The following is a 19326-nucleotide window of genomic DNA, read 5'->3' on the forward strand; positions in this document are numbered from 1 at the left end:
TGAGAACCAGCTGGTTCACCAAGAGTAATGGCTGTTAAAATTTTCAATCAACTATTTTATGTCACTTGATCTCCTTCAGCAAAATATTTTAAGCTTCAAGTTTCGATATATAATAACCAATATTATTTTAGAAACTTTACGCCGTTCTGTTCTTTTTACATTGCATTTCCCTTATTTTCTATTAATTCCCTAAATTTCATTCAAAAATTAATATACTCTGCTATTTTTAACCTTTCAACAATGTAGCTTAATTTCCAACCTTAAACAATGCAAAAGTTGCCCTTTTTCTTCACGTTAATATTATAATTTAAATCAATTTTAAATATAAATTGAAATCTTTTCGAAATTCTTCTCAAAATTAAGCAAGTATATTGCTTACTTTTGAAATCTGCATTACCAATAACGGTGTTAAAGACAGTAACTTAATTTCTCTAATGAATATATCATTTTTTTTTGTTGTATTAATATCAATAGCAATTCGGATTATAAAAGAAAAAAAAAACTGAAACTTTAATAATGACTTAAATAGATAACTTTGCCGCTCTTATAGAACTTTTATAATTTTCTATAATCGTACTGGATGCTTTTAATATTCATTTCTAATTCTTACTTATCTTTGTATACTTGCAGGAAAATACACTTAAAGTATTTATTTTTTAATTTGATTAGACTTTTAAAAAATTATACTACAAGAATTGGTGTTATTGAAAAAAATACTAAATTATGTAAAAATTTTATGTATAAATTATTGAATTTTTTTTACTTTCAAAATTATGTAAAAAGGATTTGTAAACTGACAAATTTTTGGAAGTTACTGCGAAAAAGCTCCAAAATTGTATTTAATTTTTAATTAAAATTTCAAAAACAAATTGCTCCGAGTCACATATTTTCCTCCCTCCAAAATTTATGAGTGCTAAGCTTGATAGCTGTAGGTCAACCTGTACAGTGCTACAGTGATGAATACGCATTCATCATCATTATAAGTTGACAGTATTTTTCCTTAAAAATATCACAAATATTTTTAAAGCATGCTTTTGGTCGTACTTTGTGTTGTCATCCCGTTCAGTGCTAATATTAATTAAGTAGTCTGATGCCAGACAATTTATGAAATTATTTAATTAATAAGTAATTTCGTAATTATTTTTACTTAGGTAATTACGAGATTCAAATAATAAGTAATTATGAGATTACTTGATTGATAATGAGGTGCCTGATGTTAGGTTGGTATACCAGCCATTTCAGCATTCTAAAAATTTTTTTTATTTCCATTAAAATAAAAATAACTTTATCACAAGGAGTTCGTTTTCTTTAATTGAACAGAGATAAATTTTTAAAACAATTATTTGCTTCCATATCTTTAAGCGGTATTCTTTTATCTTTACACCTACATCAACTAATTTAGACATTCCATTCTACAATACAATAATTGTAGACAATACTATTTACAATATAACCATCTAATTGAGACTTTTTTAATAAAAAATTGAAAAAGGACCCGCAGCTTCATATATATACATAGTTTTTTTCCCCACCTCAAAGTTTAATAATTCCTTTAAATAAATTATTAAAATGAATTATTTTCACAAACCTCTCTTTCCAACTTAAAAAAGTTTAAAATACTTTTTATAAGAGCCATTTACTAAATTACATTCAAGAATAATCAAAAGAAAACTATTTCACTTTAATAATAGTTAGATTTCGCTTTCTTTTTTCTCTCTTAGTTCATCTTCTTATGTTCCGAAAATCGAGACTAAAGATGGCAGCACCTATCAATGGTGTCAGGATGTGTTTTAATTTGGTTTCGATTTCGTACTGAAGGTCTTAAAATAAAATTCCAGTTCTGTATGTGTAGAAACATAGCCATTCTAGCGTCTGATTTTGGGATGACCGCATCTTTGCTATATAAGATAAGTGCAACAAATTATTTCAAGCGTATTTAGTCACTATCCACCTTCAGTTATAGTTTATTTAAATTAATTCTTTTATGCTTACTATGATATTCACCATTTCTTTAGCAGAACTCTTTTAAACTTCAGATTGAGGTATAAATTTTATTATTAATATTTTAGTTGTGTTAGACGTATTATGTTATTAATGTGCTACCTAATAACAACTGAAACTCGACTCGAGAGACACTATGATGGGAAGGATTTAAAAATTGACTGAAGGAAAGCGTTAAAGAACCTATAGATATATGATACTGCGTGTTGCCATTATTGGCTCCACAGAGCAGTGGTGGGTTTTGACTGTGTGAAGCCACAGGCGCTAAGTTTAATCCTTTCCTAATGTCCAGGGACGTAGAGCAGGGCCGGCCATCTGGAAGGGGGAAGGAGGATGCTATGCACCAGGGCCCCACGATTGAGGGACCCCCAAAATGATCAAGAACTAAAATAATGTTCTGAATACTGATAGCGGGAGGGAAGGAAAAGAAGAAAAAAATTAACAGGAGCAATCGACGGGTTTGGAAATACACGGAGGTTACAGTTTAGTGCAAGTGTGCAACATATTGTATACATAACTTAAGAAGATTTGTAATCATTTACGACAGTACCAAGTTGGATTGCATAGAGTATTTCGATAATTTATACTATAAAATGTTTAATATTATTAGATCTAATCATGTTCATGAAAAGGAAATATCCCTCTTGGTATCAAAAAAGAAAACTTAAATTTCAAGAAGTAGTTTTGACTTTTGATACTGGAACTGTTTCTCCACCAAATGGGAGAACTTTCGACATATTCTAAATTCTAAATCCCTTCCCCCTTTCAAAATTAATAGCATTGATGATGCAGAAAATGCAATTGGTTGTGTAGGAAAATTTTTAAAAGAGGCTGTAGCAGAAATCTCAAAATCAAAATTTAATAAACCTCTGGAGAAGCTTCATTTAGAAATCCAAAACAAAAGCAGGCCGCTATGGCCTGGTGGCAAGATCTCGGCTTCGGGAGCGGAGGGTTTCAGGTTCGATTTCACCGAAGAACCATCGGGTAAACGGGTTTGGTGCTCGTTAAATTCACCGGAGCCAAGCGTCCGCCTTGTGGTGTGATGTGGAAGTTTGAAGAGGATCATGTGCCGTCCTCGTTATGTGACCGCGGCTCAAAATTACGAGGTCCGTCCCACAAGAACTATAGTATTCCTTTGAAACGAGACGTTAATATAACTAAACCAGAACGGAATTAAACTGTTACAGCAAGAATAGAAATCAAGACTCATAACACAGACAGTGAGAAAAAAGGAAACAAACCAGGAGGAATGGACCTCTCAAAATTTTCTCGCATGCTTTATAATAAGGGTGAGTTCGTGCTTTAGATGCGTTTTTTCTTCCCAATCGATGGAAACGAAAATTTGACAACTGCAGTCACAAATCACATACCAAATTTGATATTTCTAAGTCACCACCCTTTTTCAATCGTTGCATTTACATGGTTCTGAAAGTACAGACCGACAGACGACCAACCCTTTTAGGAACCCCTTTGTCTCAAAATCTGATAGATGCTTAAACTAAAGATATTAAATGTGTGTTCCGAATTTTATCCATTTAGCTCTCTTTGCTGTAATCTTATATTCGGACAGACAGACTTCCTCTGATTGGATTTTATTAATCATTATCTTTATCGGAAGATAAAGTTATCATGAGATTAAAAAAAAATGAAAACTCTGTTCTATTCTTAAGTTTTTCAATAGTGATGCTTGCATTTTCATGAGTGACATCCCGTTGATGTGATGCAGAAGTTTGGAGAGAAGTATATAAGTTCAAGTGTGTCCTCATCATCTGACCGAAATTCAGAGTTACGAGGTCAGTCCCAAAATAACATTCTTGTTCTTTTCTATTAGTTGCGGATTTCCAAATAAACAGCTGCTTAAGGCCGCAGGGATGAGGTGAGCCACAGGCAAGTCAATAAAAAATATGATACTAACTTACTTGCCAAGTAAATATATTTTTTTTAAATATATAATATTAGGGCAATATTTGTGCCAGCGCTTTATAGGGCAAGTTATAGCTACCAAGCTTGCACATATATACTGTGGAGAAGGAAAATGTGCACCTTGGAATGTTTATTTAAGAGAATTTTTTTAAAAAAATAAATTGAGATTTTGGCGTTTTCCCGCAATAACTTCAGAAAATATATTACAAATATGAATTTTGCATTACTTTAAAATTTAAAATACATATGCGTGCCCAAAAATGCCAATTTTGCTGATGTACAATTTCTTGTCTATTTTAAATTAATTTAAAATTGTTTTTTTATTTTATTTTACAATAATATAATTCATTGTTGATATGAAATTCAACATATTTACTTTCTTATTAATAAATCTATGAAGATACAGCTCACTTTCCTGTATGCTGAATAATTTTCTTCTGTAAACATTCTATGCTAAAGTGCGAAAGAACTGCAACAATAAAGTGCAAAAGAACTGTATATATTTTAACGAATAAGTTCTGGGCTTACCTAAAACAGAATGGTTCGTTTTTAGAAATTTATCCCATTGATACATTATATTTCTTTAAAAATTTTAAATAAATTATTGAAATTATAAGAAATCTTGCTAAAAATATCACTGTATGGAAAGTAAAGGGGGAAAAAAACATACGTTCCTCTAAATGTTATAATAAAAAAAAGTGGAAGAAAGAATAATTTTAAAACCGGTATCAAGTCAACTCGAAGCGCTAACAACACTTCTATGATCCACCCAACGACACAATTTAACGAATTTGTCTAGGCTTCTGTATACATTCTATACTAATGAGCATCCTAGTGTAAAGGAACTATGTATATCATGCGAATATGTCTGCGCATGCCTAAAACGGAATTGTTTGTGTTTAGAAATTGATTCCATTGATTTTTTTACATTTCTTTAATAATTTTTATTAAATTATAAGAAATCTTGCTTGAAAAGTAAAGAAAAAAAGACGTTCCTCTTATTGCTATATTAAGAAAATAATATACATTAAAAGTGAAAGAATGCAGAATTGTAAAAGCGGTATCGAACCTGTGGTAGCTGAAGCATTACCAGCACAGCTAATTATGACTACGACGATATTCCAACGACGCAATCTAAAGCGTTCATCTTTGCTTCTGTAAATATTCTGTAGGAAAATGCGTCTCTACATAAAAGAACTGTGCATAATAAAGCGAATAAAACTACGCATGCCTATAACTGGATCGTTAACGAAATATCATTGCATGAAAAGTAAAGATTAAAAAAAAAAAAAGAGCATACGTTTCTCTAAATATTATCTTAGAACTTTAAAAGAGCAATTCTTATATATATACAGTGTGTCCATAAAAGAACTCCGTGGTTTTGATGCATTTTTTTAATCCAATCATAAAATTAGGTTAATGTTATACTATATATGTACTTAAAGATTAATTTATTAAGATTTTTACCAATTAGTAAATTTCAATATGTGCCTTGTTTGTGGCACACATCCCAACGATATTCAACCTCTTCCCTTGTTCTGGCCAGCATGTCTGGAGTGATGTTTCCCACACAAGTGAATATCCTTCGCCTGAGATGGTTTATATCCTGAATTTTCTCAGCGTAAACGAGATTCTTGACATGTCCCCAGAAGAAAAAGTCTGATGCAGTCAGATACGGGCTTCTTGGAGGCTGAGAAATGGGCCCTTCCCTTCCAATCCATTTGTCACCGAATCGAGCATCCGATGCTTCCCGCACCCGCAAATTGAAGTCAGGTGGTGCTCTATTGCTCTATCTTGCTGAAAGTGGACAGGACCCTTCTCCGCCTCGAAATCAACTAATTAAGGGAAAAGAATATTTCACAGAAACCATGACCATTTATGGAATTTTCTACATAAATGAAGGGACCTATAACTTGTTTATGTATATGGCCGCACCAAACAGTTTTTTCTGTGAATCACGCTGATGTTCCAGGATTTCTTAAAAAAGCTGCGACCATCAAATTCTACAAATGTGTCGAATCACAGTACCGTTTACATGAAAAGTGCTATTTTACACAAAAATATATATATATATATATATTTTTTTAAAACTATGTGTTGATGTCTTGTGACTTATGGCACTTTACAAGCCCGCTGACAGTTAGCGATCAACGATTTAAGCCGAGTAAGCGTTTCTTGTTTTTTCAGTAGTGCCAAATAAAGCCAAGAGTACAACTTAGCTACTTCATGCGTCACATTTGCTCGCACAACCCCTTTTTAAGGGGGGCATATTCACACACCTCACAAATAGAACACAGAAGAACAACCATCCCGAACCGAGGCGCCCAAATGACGGGGAAGATGTGCTACTTCTATGCCAAAACGTCTATTATAATAAGTATATTCATTTCCCGCATTAAAGTGTGCGCAATGCTTTATATTTATCAAAAAAATGCAAATGACCCATGTGTTACGGGTTCTCGGTTCAAGTCACGCTTTTTGCTTTATTTTTTTACTTGCGTTTTTATATTTAATATTTTTGCTTCTTTAGTTTATCTATATAAGTGTCTTTCCTGAAAAAAATGTGATTTTACACACACACACACACAAAAAAAAGCCCTTACATTTTTTTTATAACTTATTATTAAGGCCTTTTTCTATCTGCTCAAATTCTGACAACTTCATTCATTTCGAACTCGATTTCACCATGTTAAAATTGAGTGTAAATTCAAAAATATAAATAATGATAGGTAAACTATGAATTAATGCTGTGATATAGCAGATTATTTCAAATAATATATTAAACTAAAGGCATTCATGATTTCTTTTTATTTAAATGACAAGTCCATATGTAGGCAAGATTGAAAAATATTCATATGTAATCAGTATGTGATTCGTATATAAATATTTTCTCTGAAAAAACTTGATCTTACAAAAAAATAAATAAATAAAATGAAATAAAATAAACTGCAGAGCGAAGCTCGGTCTTCCAGACATTATTTCTTTAATTTAACTACAAATAATGCCTACACCAACGCCTATATCAAATAATAATTGTGCAAATGAAACTATTTGGTAACATAAAATTATTAAAGATTATGTTAATTAGTAAGATTGCAGTATTGTGTTCAACGTAGCATAAGATTACGTAGATTATTTCAGGATTGCTAGAAAAATGTACAGTTCAAAGAAATAAATTTACAATTAAACATTAACGAATGAGAATAAATAGTAAGTAACATTTCTTAATATCTTGCTTTTTTTATATATATTTTAATCAACAACTTTTTCATTAATTATTAATATTTCGTACATATCCTTTTTTCCCCCTTAGATTTTCCAATTATCAATTTATTTTCACTATGAATTCTTATAATTTTTCTTTCATTCAAAATATTTCAAGTTCAAAACTCAGGAAATGGCATAAAAAGAAAGCACTGAAACTATAAATAAATCATGAATCCAAAATGCCCTTTTTCCTTGCTTTATTTTTAATTCATTAATTTACATATTCTTCATTTTTTTATCAGACTCATTGCAGGGTCAAGAATTTGTTTTAGAAGCAGAGACGGGAAACACGTCTAACAAGATAAAATTCGTCTGCTTGTTCGTACTGCCTAGTAATATATCTCATAAGAAATGCATGCATCAGCATGCCGTAAAGAATACGATACTGCCAATACATTTTCACTCGGGGTTTACCAGAGAGAACCGTGAGGAGATGAGTAGTAATTAGATTTGTCGATATGAAAGATAAAAAAAAAAAAAAAGCGGCGACATCCTGACCATCCACAGTAACGGCAGTGTCCCAAAAGAGATCTTTATATTAAGAGGAAAATGTTACGCTTTCTACTAAAAGCACTAATATACTTAAGGTATCTGACTGGGTAAAAATCGTCAAATTTGGCAAAACTAACGAAATTTTTTTTAATCCGTAATATTTAAGCGTGTTCTTTTAGCTTTCCAAATCTGTCTTACTTTTTATTCTACCTTTTTTAGAAATAAAGTTACGGCCGTTTTAAGTTAGTATAGTGGGACGAAAGTGAAGCCGGAGATGGCATTTCGAAACCGGAAGTTGATGTAAATATCGCCATCTCTCAAAGAATTTCAATGATAAAAATTATTAAAAATGTCTAAAATAATTAATATATGACTTTTATACCTGATAATAAATATATGTATGAATTCTTTTTAATTTGTTTCATCAAAATTGGTTTTGGGATTTCTAGGCCCCAAATTCAAATTTCTAAATGTAAGAAAAATTTCTCTCTTACCTTGTCATTCCGGGATCTTCAAAATGAAATAGAATCGAGGTATTCCAAGGTGAATTAGATCGTGAACATGAACATTGAAATCATTAATCCAAGTGTTCTCATTTTTGTCATCTTTTTTATTTGCAGGACGAGGACACAGGCACAGATAATTATATACAAAATATTTACATATATTTCATTTCACATGCACGAATTCTTTACACAGCACAAAACCATCTTTGGTTTCATCATGCACGCTTCATCCACAACTCAAACCTAAACTTGCATTACTTCATCTGTGGGATCATGGAAAATTAATTCCTGACGTCACCAGCGCGCATGCGCAAAGGGGTTACATCATTAGGGTTAGGTCAGGAATTCCAATATCCTCCCACCTTTGAGTTTTTATTACAGAAAACTCAAACACAATTAATCAAATTAATACAAAAAATTCAAAATTATCAAATGCAAACTGACAAATGTCAAAATAACTGAATTAAAAATGCTTATACTATCAAATATAACTCAAAAAAACATTTCAACTATAAAATTAGAAAAAGCATTTCAAATATTAAAATATATAAAGTAGCATTCAACTATCAAAAATTTATCTAAGTTACAAAAGAATTTCATATATCAAAATAAATCATATCATCATTCATCTATCAAAATATATCATAGGTACAAAACTTTAACTAAATTTTCCATTCTCGATTAAAGTTCTTAAGATATGTAGATAATAAAAAGTTCAGAGGATAAGAGTTCTTGTAATAAAGAAAAGTTAAGAGGATAAGAGTTCTTGTAATAAAGAAAAGTTAAGAGGATAAGAGTTCTTGTAATAAAGAAAAGTTCAGTTTTCACATTAAGAGTCTCTTTACCTTTCTTAACCTTCTGTCATACCTAGAGGTTGGTTCATCAGGCACAGGTTTGTCGAGCGAATCACCTTCAGCTGCACTGGAATCATCACAGGTAGATTTTACAGGTGGTTCACACTTTTGGAAAAGTTCCTTGTCTTGCTGACAAACTTCCAAAGGATATAGTCTCAAAGTTGGACGTAAGATTTCTCTTTAAATAGAGAGGTCCAGTAAAATCGACTCCTATAATTTCAAATACAGATGCCGCTCTAAGCTGGTCGACTTGCAATGGAGCTGTTGGAGTTTCTATTGCTCGTGCATTATATCTTTTACAAGTCACACAGTTCTTAACAACTTTGCGAACAGTTTTACGATATTTCAGTATCCAGAATTCTTCTCCGAGGTTCGTCATCACTATTTGAACACCTGCATGACCTAGAGAGGAGTGTTTCCAGCGCACAAGTTTTCCAGCGTAAGTTTTTCAATTATCGAATGCTCACTAGTAACACTATAGGAAATTTAAAATTCTTTAAATCGTCCATTATCATCTGTAAATATTTGGAGTTTCTGGAGCCGCTTATCTTGCATCCCTGTGAAAGATTCATTTTCTTCAAATGGGATATGCTCTCACCCTCATAAGTTGAACTTTGCATGTTTAAGAATTTCTTGCGATTCATGAATGAATTTCATTACTTCCTCTTCATTTTCAAAGCTATGGAGACAGTTGTACACATAAAAAGCTTTCAAACGATTTCGAGCCGTTTCGTAGTAATCAGGGAGAACATTATTCAGATGATAATCAAGAGTTGCTCCCAGTAAGAAAGGGCTGCTGGTTTATTACCAGTTTTTGAAAAATTAGGTGTACCTGTTGAACCAGAACAAGTGAAAGGTTTCATCAACATTGATGATAACAGAGTAGTCGATTCGATACTACATTCTTCAGCGTCAGTAAAACTGATCAGAAAAAAAAGAAGAACAACTAGAAAGAGTAAATCAGTAAAGGATGATATAAAGGAAGGTCCAACTTATAAATCAGGAGAGTTTTATACATATTGAAAAATAATAATTTTGCTTTTTTTCAAAATATAAACTTTAAAAGCATTTTCTGAAGAATTCAATTTTTGCACTTTATCGATGACAGTAAACATAATATCCCAAAATGTTCTGAATATACTCTTATGAAATTTTATAGCATTGTTTTATATATTATTTTTAATGCTATGAACTAAAAACTATGATATAAATGCATCTTTAGACATTTTACAGTTATTCATAGACAAATTGAGCACATTTTTTCAAAAAATTCTTGTTTATATAATTGCTTTAGCCATATCTCAGCATACATTCAATATATTCAAAACATTTTAGTTCAAAGCATGCATATTGGCTATTACAATGTTCAACTAAAATATTTTTAATATCTGCTTGTAATTTTTTACTCTACGACGGCGTAACAGTTAATTATTTTTTTTCTCTACAATTGTCCCTTTTTTCAAAATGATATTAAAATATATTTTATTTTTAAATATTTTTTATTATTCTGTTACATATTCAAACTAAATCTAGAGTTAAAACAAGCATTTGAAGCATGAAAAAAAGGTTCCGAACCCAGTCGGATACAGTCATAGAGAAAATGTAATGAAATAGATTAAAATTTTTTGCATCTGGTTACATTCCCCACAATTATGACTTTTCAGATTTGAAGTACCATATCATTTTAAAAGAGAAAAGAAACGTAATAATAAAATGGATACATTCAAAATTTTGCCTCAGTTTACTTACAAATAGATGATATATATATCAAATTTTATATATATATATATATATATATATAAAATTTGAACTTTACTTTATTATTGATCATTGATTTTGTTCCTGAGAAAGATTCGACTGTTATAATTTGGAAAATTTTAACCGCCTTTTTTTTTCGCCTTCTGCCTTTTGTCCTAGAATATTTGTAAAGAAAAAAAAATCATGAAAAAAATATGATTAAAATTATTTTTACTTTTTTGTAATTATTTCAAACTCTAGATTTAAAACTTTACTCCTAAATTTTATTTATTTCCAATTAAATGGGTTTTTCTTGTTACCTTCTCTTAAAAGGCTTGCAAATAGAAATGGCATTAAGCATTTATTTCAACGAATGAGTTCTTTCGTTCATGCAGCGATGGCAACATGTTGATTCAGTAGATGAAAGTGGCCATAATTATTTGATTATTATTTGTTTGAACATATCATCTATTTGTAAGTAAACTGAGGCAAAATTTTGAATGTTTCCATTTTATTATTATGTTTCTTTTCTCTTTTAAAATGATATGGTACTTCAAATCTGAAAATACTTAGTTTCATATAGAAATGTACTGCGTTTACATTTCTTCACGTTGTGTCTGGTTTGTTTGAATTGCATCAACTCATGTAAACTTTTGTCTTCTTTCAGTTCTGGCCGACAACAAATAATTTTAGAATGGCTACCCCTATCACAACAAAAATAGTTCTGAAGAATACGACGAAAATGAGTCTAAACGAAAGATTCACTGCATATCGTGCCGAAGCGCAGTCAGCTGCTAATACCTACCGTCAAAAAATACAGATGCAGAGGCAAGCCACATCTGCGAATCTTAGACTTGCACAACAAATGGCAAATCGTCCCACAGTGATAGCAGCATTGAGATTGAAGAAAAGAAGCTTGCAGCAGAGACTTGGCCGAAGACAGCAGTCGGCTTCAAATGTTAAAGCGAGACTCAACCTCAGTGGTAAACGACTAACCTATAATTCACTGCAAGGGCGGCTTGGAGCTTTTAGAGGACGAGGGGCAAATCGTCGAGGAGGATTCAAACCCGGCACTTCACCCTTGTTGAAGGCAAGATTAGGTACCACCACAAGATCATTCAGTTATGCTTCCCAGCCAAATCAACGATTGGGATTCCGTAAAAGGGGCAATTTTCAAGGAGGCAATCGTCAAGCCAGAGTTGGCAACCGCTTGCAGATACCAAGAAATGGTCGAGGTGGACGAAGTAACAGAGGTGGGGGTGGACGAGGAAGACTTGGCAAAGGACGTTGGGGCAAAGACTCTAATGCTGTGCTTCCAACTAAACAAGAACTTGACAATCAGCTTGATGAATACATGGCAGAAACGAAGGGGTCTCTTGATGCACAGTTAGGTCAGTACATGTCCCAGGAATGAAACTTTTGTGATTTTATTTGTGGTTGATGCCCAGTGCCGGTAGAAATGCTTGTAATAACATCTATGTATTAAAGCAGTTTCTACAATTATCAGAATTTAAATGTGTTGTCATTTAAAACTAATTTTGGCAGATGGATATCTGTTGATTTAATTAATTTGTACAAATTCATCAATATTACGGAGTTCCTCATTGCTTAAAGTTTTGTTTATCATTGGTCTGTCACATGTACATGCATTTCATGTTACTCAGCAAGCACTCATCAATGTTCTCACTTCTGAATTTAAACTTCTGTACAAGTATGTATTGTCATTTTTATTCCATTTATTTAGAGGTGTCATAGTAATAAATAGATCCGTTGAGCAGTTCGATTTCTTTTCCTTGTTTGTTACTTTTAACATTTTGCAGAGAAAAAATATAATGCCTGTCTATTGAGTTATTGGAAAGTAATTAATCTCATTATAAAGCATATTTTGTCCTCTTCAAGTAAATTTTGGTTTTCAAATGCTGATTACTTAACTTGAGGTAATTATATATATATATATTGTAAAATTTTAATTCTTTTTTTTTTGTAATTTTTACTTATAATAGAGATGAAGATGTGTATCTTAATGTTTTATAAGCCAAACCATTTTTCATGGAACTAACAAACTTAACACATATGTTTTGATTAGTGGGAATTTGTAACTCGGTCATTTTTCTAGAAATTTTTATCAATCTTAGCATTTTTACGCTGTAACTTCCAAATATATTTCAATTAAAAGAGGAATTCAGTAATATACCAAATATTTGTCTGTATTATTTTCGTATTAACTTAAAAATATATTTTATTATAATATCATTACTATATAATCATTAAAATGAGGCTCAAAATATTTTCATGATTATTGCTAATATTTCATCCAAGATTCATCCTCTCTTCCATTATTGATAATCAAAATAGGAAGATTTGGCTAATTTTAATGTATGGATTCAGTATTGGGTATACTGTTAATAAAATTTTGCTGTATTTCTAGTGATTCTTTTTTTTAATACTGAAATTTTTAAGCTCTACTGCTGTTTTTTATATAATAGGATGTGTAAAGAAGCAGACAAAAAATTTAAGGAAATACATAGCACAATAAGCTATGGTTAAGGTTTGAAAAATGAAATGAATTATGTCCATCAAAATTTAAAGTTTAAAATCGAGTTTTTAAGTTTTAAACCATAAAAAATAAGTTATACATATTTAATTGAAATGTTTAGCAAATATTAATTCTTACAAACCACTCTCCAAAGACATTTAGTTGTAAATAATGCATTAATTAGGAAAGGACAAAAATAGTTAAGGGATTGATTTTATTTTTCTAAATACATTTTTAGAGAAAGCATTGATCAAATACTTCCTACACTTTCACTACTAGGATATATTTTTTAATGCAGTTATTAATTTGTTCATTTTCTGAAACTATTTATGAAATTATATATTTTTTCTGATAAGTTTAAATTGTGCTTATTATTTCTTTGCTTTCCTTTTGTATATCATACGGGCATAATATTTTATTTCTCCAAATTGTTTTATTTATTTATGGTAAGCAGTTTAAAATAAGTTTATTAATATTTTGTGAAAGTGATAAAGTATTCATTGGATTTTATATAATTTTATTGGAGGGATGAAAATTTTAAATTATATCTCCATGTCTTATTCTTCATGTATTCTTTTTGGAAACTCCAAGATTTTTTTTAATAATTGATATATGGATGTGAAGTTTTTTATAATAATTTTTTTAAAAATTTTAAATTTATAATTAAGGAATTTTTGAGATTTTTTTGTATCTAATAGTATAAAAAATATAGTAACAGAAAAAAACTTGTACCCAGTTTTATGTAATATATTTAAAGGTATTCAAGACAAAAATTGTAAAAAAATTATGCATATTTAAAAAAGTCTAAAAAAATTTTTGAAATAAAAAAAATTTGAATAGAAATATTTCTGTATAGATCAATACAGCTACAATTTGCAAAGTAAATGTTCTTTTTTCATGAGATTCCCAAATTGCAGCTAATGAACATGCATGAGACTAACTGCGTGAAAGAATAAAATATTTTTCTATGGTGGCAACACTGAAGCTGCAAAAGCAGCATGGTGATGTTTAGTTCTAACATAGTTAAATTTATTGAATGGTTTGTTTATTACTTGAGAAACTGTGAGATTATTCAAGGTAAATTAGAGATTTAAAAAAAAAAATAATAATAATGAGCCATTAGAATCCGTATGTAATACAAATTGGATAGATAAAAAAAAAATCAATCCTGATTTTGCAAAATGGGTTCGAGGAGTTTGACAAAATCAGTTTGTTGTGTATTGCTTGCTTTGTAAGAAGAAAATTAGTCTAAATAATATTGGAAAACAGGCACTTTCTAGTCATGCCAAAAAAGGAAAACATACAAGATTGTGTGCCAGTTCAAAAGTCATCACTGATGCTGGACTTAGTATCTAAAAGGAATGACATGTCAAATCCGAAAACATCAGATTTAATGTCTGAATATAAATCAATTTCGAATTTTTTAGATCAAGCTCCAAAATTTAAGGTGAATTTTTTGGATATTATGTTGTGTCACATTCTTCCTTTAGTGCATTCAATGATATATCAAAAATATTTTCATATATGTTCACTGAAAGTTAAATAGCTCAAAAAAATGAATGTCAGGAATGCAAAAATGTTATACCTTATTTGTTAAGGATTAGCTCTATGAAACTGATAACTGAAATATCTGCAGAAATCAATGCCCAAATACAAAAATGAATAAGTAAAGAAAAGTAATCTTGGTTTGTAATGCTTTTTCTTTTTTCGTGGTTGGGTAATCATTAAATGATTTGTATCATGATAAAAAATGTTTTGTATTTTATTTCACCAAGTCCTTAATTTTGTGTGATTTACAAGTTAAAAAGCATATCCCCCTGCACCCCACCTTTAATATATAAATTTTTTCTTGCTAAATTGTAGATAATAAATTAAAATTTTTTTATGCAAATATAAAACACTGTGTGTTTGTTGAATTTAATGTTTTTTTTTTCTTCTTTTTTTAATATTAATATTCTGCCTTTTTTTTTCTGTTGGAATTTGTTCTCTGTTGTTTTAGATCGTATGAGTATACAATGGAAAATAATATATATATATTGAAGGAAAGCCTTTTTATTTTTATCATTATTGTAGTTGATATGTAATTTTTACTAGTCGCCTTTGGCAGTCATCTTTTTCACCAGGAATATTGATTATATTTCATTTCAGTGTAATCGTGCAAATAAAACTTCCTCTCCACGATTCCATCAAATTGTCAACTATTAATGTTGTGTTATTTTAATAGTTTTTCTTGTTCTCGTAATTGTTTGTATGAGCTTATCTAATGAAAAAGTAGTCCCCCTACATTAAAGACCTGTTAAAAATTTAATGTATTTTTTAACATTTTTAATAAATAAGGATTAACATTCTTCATCTATTAACAAATTCATCTATCTTTTAATTTTCATGATATTTCATTTTTTATACATTTTATAAGCTAGACAGATACTAACAAAAGGGGATTATTTCACAATTAGATGAAACAATGAAAGTAGTTTGAGTCTTAGAGTAACAATGTAATTTCTTCTTAAAAATTGGGCAATTAAAAAAAAAATTGCTAAAATTCAGAAAAAAAAATTATATTACAATTTAATATTATTAAAAAATATTTTTTTAACTTTCAAATGATATAAAAATTGTTTTTGAGCTATAATATTTATAAGTTATGGTAAAAAAAGTGTCAATTTTTAACTAATTGACATTTCAAAAGAAGAAAAAGATCATTCCAAGGGGTACATTTTTACTGTCAAAAATGTTTCGTGTTTGATAGCTCTGAGTCAAAAGTTTGTTGGCCTGTCACGTACCAATACAGACGAATACACATACACTTATCTTTGTTATTAGTAGAAATGATACATTTTAATGATAAAAAATTTTCATTCATTTATTAGTTTATGAAACACAAATCTGATTTTTGTTACTGTGTTCAATTTTGTTAAAAAAAAAGACCCAATTCTAATGTATATCCTTATTAAGGAATAGTTATTTCAATAGTTCAGATGTTAAAATAATCAATTATTCTATCTTATTTTGCAACTCATGCCTTTTATTTGGGACATTATTACAAAAAAAAAAAAAAAAAAAATCATCCTTGTACATTGGAAAAGATAGAATGGAATTCTCAACTGTATATTCATTTCATTATATCAAGGCATTGTTTTGCTCACATTTAAGATTTTTTTTGGTTTGTGTTCTCTACACTGCATTAAGATAGCTTTCAGGCAAAAAGAAACTGTTAAGTAGGACTGAATTTGGTTGTTAACCTGCATCTTAGTTTGTCACCTCATACAAATATTCCGATTTTATCTTTAAGTGCTTTCATTGAGATACACTGTGACACCCAGTGATACGCTGTCCAGGTTGCCAGCTTGTCTCCATGACAAGTAGACCTCTTACGTTTAAAGCAGTATGGCCCTCTAGGGTGTGTATATTGACTCAAAAGTTTTTCACATCAAACTATAAAAAATTAATTTTGTTGCAGGATGAATCTCTGTGAATGGTGACAAAAGGAGTAAGTAACATTCAAATTTGTATTAGATGCAGATGTATGTATGAAATTTTGAACAAATTCTTGCAAGTCCTGTTGTGTCAAAAATCCGTTAAAACTTAGGCCTGGCAGTTTATTTGGATGAGATTGTTCCAAATGTGGTCAAAAGTTAAAATTTCTAACCCCTTATTCTTATACCCAAAAGATTTCTAGATGTCTCATTGGTCAGAAATTTAATTAATTTTTAATATATTCTTCTGTACGTGTTTGAGGAATTGTATGCCCAGTGATTATGATGGCAGTTTAATAGCTAATAAACATTTAATTATTTTTATAAGTGGACCTCTTAATATTTATTTAGATTCGATTTAGTTAATAGTTCAAATTATGTTTGAGATATTTTCTCTGTAATGCAAATGACTTCATTTGATGGGTTAATTTTTTAAAAAATGTCATGGGGGGATTGAAATCCATTTTTGAGATACAATAACTGTATAAATATACCTTCTTAAAAAAATCTTTTTTTTAATTAAAAAAACTTTTATATGTACTGTCAGTTGTTGAATTTCTGATCCTTTCTATCCCAGTTCTTTTATTTTGTATTTATTATATAATTTAGTATTTGTTTTATATCTTGTGATTTAAAATTGTATAGTTGAATTTTGCTTGAATTCATTTTTTGACTAAGAATAATTTTTTAAAAATACTAATGACATTCCTTAGAATTTGATTAACAGTTCTCAAAAATTCTTTAACAACAAAATTTAATATGCTGTCTTTACATCAAGTTTGCAGAATTTTATCAAAAAAATTTTATTCAAGAAAGTTTGTCACTTTGAGGATCAGTGAACACTATAACTTCGAAATCAAAAGATTTTTTTATAGCAATTTGACAGGACTACCTTGAGAGATCATTTTTACCTTGAGAATGACACTAATAGAAAAGTAATATTGATATGAGAGAGCTGCCAGTTTTTAATTTTTTCTTTCGGTGTCGTTTGAAGGGAGGGAGGCATCCTCAGTGGTCATTTTACAATCATTGCGGTGACACTTTTTAACTGCAGAAGTGAAATGCTCTCTATATATTTATTAATTTTAATTATTTCTGTAAGCAAATTTATGTAGAAAGTTTCGATAATGTGACAAAATGAGTATTCTGAAGCAAATTCTGATCATTACTGGGCACTTTTGAGAGGGTTGGTTTCAGTACTTCTCAAATGAAAAATCAAGGTACAAATTTAAAACAATTTTTTAAAAAAATCTGAGCGCAACATAAAAAACAAAACAAGAAAATGGACATTTTTTTTAAAAAAAATATTTATACATATTTTTTAACGTTTTAAAACAGTATGTTGTAATACTTGATCTGAATTTGGATTAATTCGATTGCACGGAACTTGTGAATGAATAACACTTTCTAGAAGTATTGCAAATGCATGTATCGAAATTTCGGTACCACCTAGGTCATTGCCTATCTTACTTATTTGAATAATGCAGCCCTGTCTATAGTCTAATGCCTAATCAACATTCAGTGAATCCTTGAAACAAAGGAAATGAATTTGCTCTTTCAGTTTAAAAGAAGAACAAGCAGGGATTTTGTAATGAGATACGAAGCTTCGACTTAAATGAGTCATTCCACAACCGAAGATATTTTACGAAACTTTCGTTTTCTACAGAAAAACTGGATGTGTGAGGATTTTATCTACCTCGATGGACAGCCCATTAGTAAATGGAGTGTTGTTCAACTTATTGAAGGATGATATACAAAACGAATTTGCGACTTTCTTAATTAATGTAGTTTGCGTGGTGTTTTGATCTGATGAATAGGATTTATTCAAAAGTTGAGAAGAGAAGATGATGCCTCAAATGGAGAAATGCATTTGTGGAGAACCAAATATCTAGAGAATGCAGCTATTGCTGAAAAAGCAGTCAAAGTGAGGAACAATTTTGTGTTATATGTCGAGGCATATTTATAACTTAAGTCTAAATCATAAAAGTTTGTTGCTAAATGCATCAAAGATTTTAACTGTCAGAGGGTTTTTCTCATCGTTGACCAAAATTCTTTTTTTTTGTAGGGCAAATGTATTACGATTTAAAAAAATTTCATAAAAACCGGGAAAATATAGGAAATGTTAAGTTTCTTAGGGTTTTTTTTTCTTCTTCCCCGTCTTAAAAATGCCGATCTAATAATTGTAAGAATAGAAAATCGCAGTCATTGCTTCTAAAAACGAAACAATACCATTTACAATTGTGTAATGCGAGAACAGTCCCTTTCTTTCTTCCCATTTTTCTATATAGATCATTCTAGTTTCGATTTACGAGACAGCTGTTTTTTTTCCATGAGATTCCCGAATTGTAATGAATGGGCGTGAAACTCCTGTAACTGTGCGAAAGAATAAAATACATTCTTTGGCGGTGATATTGAGTCACTCACCTCAGTTTATTGAATGATTTATTTCTTATTTGAGAAACTGTGAGCTTATTCAAAGTAGATTAGAGATGTTTTTTAATCAATGAGCTGCTCAAAATCCCTATTTAATATGA

The 19326-nt window shown here is 30.1% G+C and overlaps 1 protein-coding gene across 1 annotated transcript; it reads left to right on the forward strand.

Annotated features, from left to right (window-relative positions):
- Window positions 1-11159: 11159 nt before the first annotated feature.
- Window positions 11160-15498, forward strand: LOC129972676 (chromatin target of PRMT1 protein-like). Its single transcript, XM_056086896.1, has 2 exons — window positions 11160-11254; window positions 11448-15498. The coding sequence occupies exon 2, from the start codon at window positions 11475-11477 to the stop codon at window positions 12192-12194; it is 720 nt and encodes a 239-aa protein (XP_055942871.1). The 5' UTR covers window positions 11160-11254; window positions 11448-11474; the 3' UTR covers window positions 12195-15498.
- Window positions 15499-19326: the final 3828 nt, after the last annotated feature.

Source organism: Argiope bruennichi, chromosome 6, assembly GCF_947563725.1.
Source record: "Argiope bruennichi chromosome 6, qqArgBrue1.1, whole genome shotgun sequence".
Taxonomy (NCBI): domain Eukaryota; kingdom Metazoa; phylum Arthropoda; class Arachnida; order Araneae; family Araneidae; genus Argiope; species Argiope bruennichi.

What these genes read in the sequence shown, in the direction of transcription:
- LOC129972676 (XM_056086896.1), top strand. Translation starts at nt 11,475, where the DNA reads ATGGCTACCCCTATCACAACAAAAATAGTTCTGAAGAATACGACGAAA.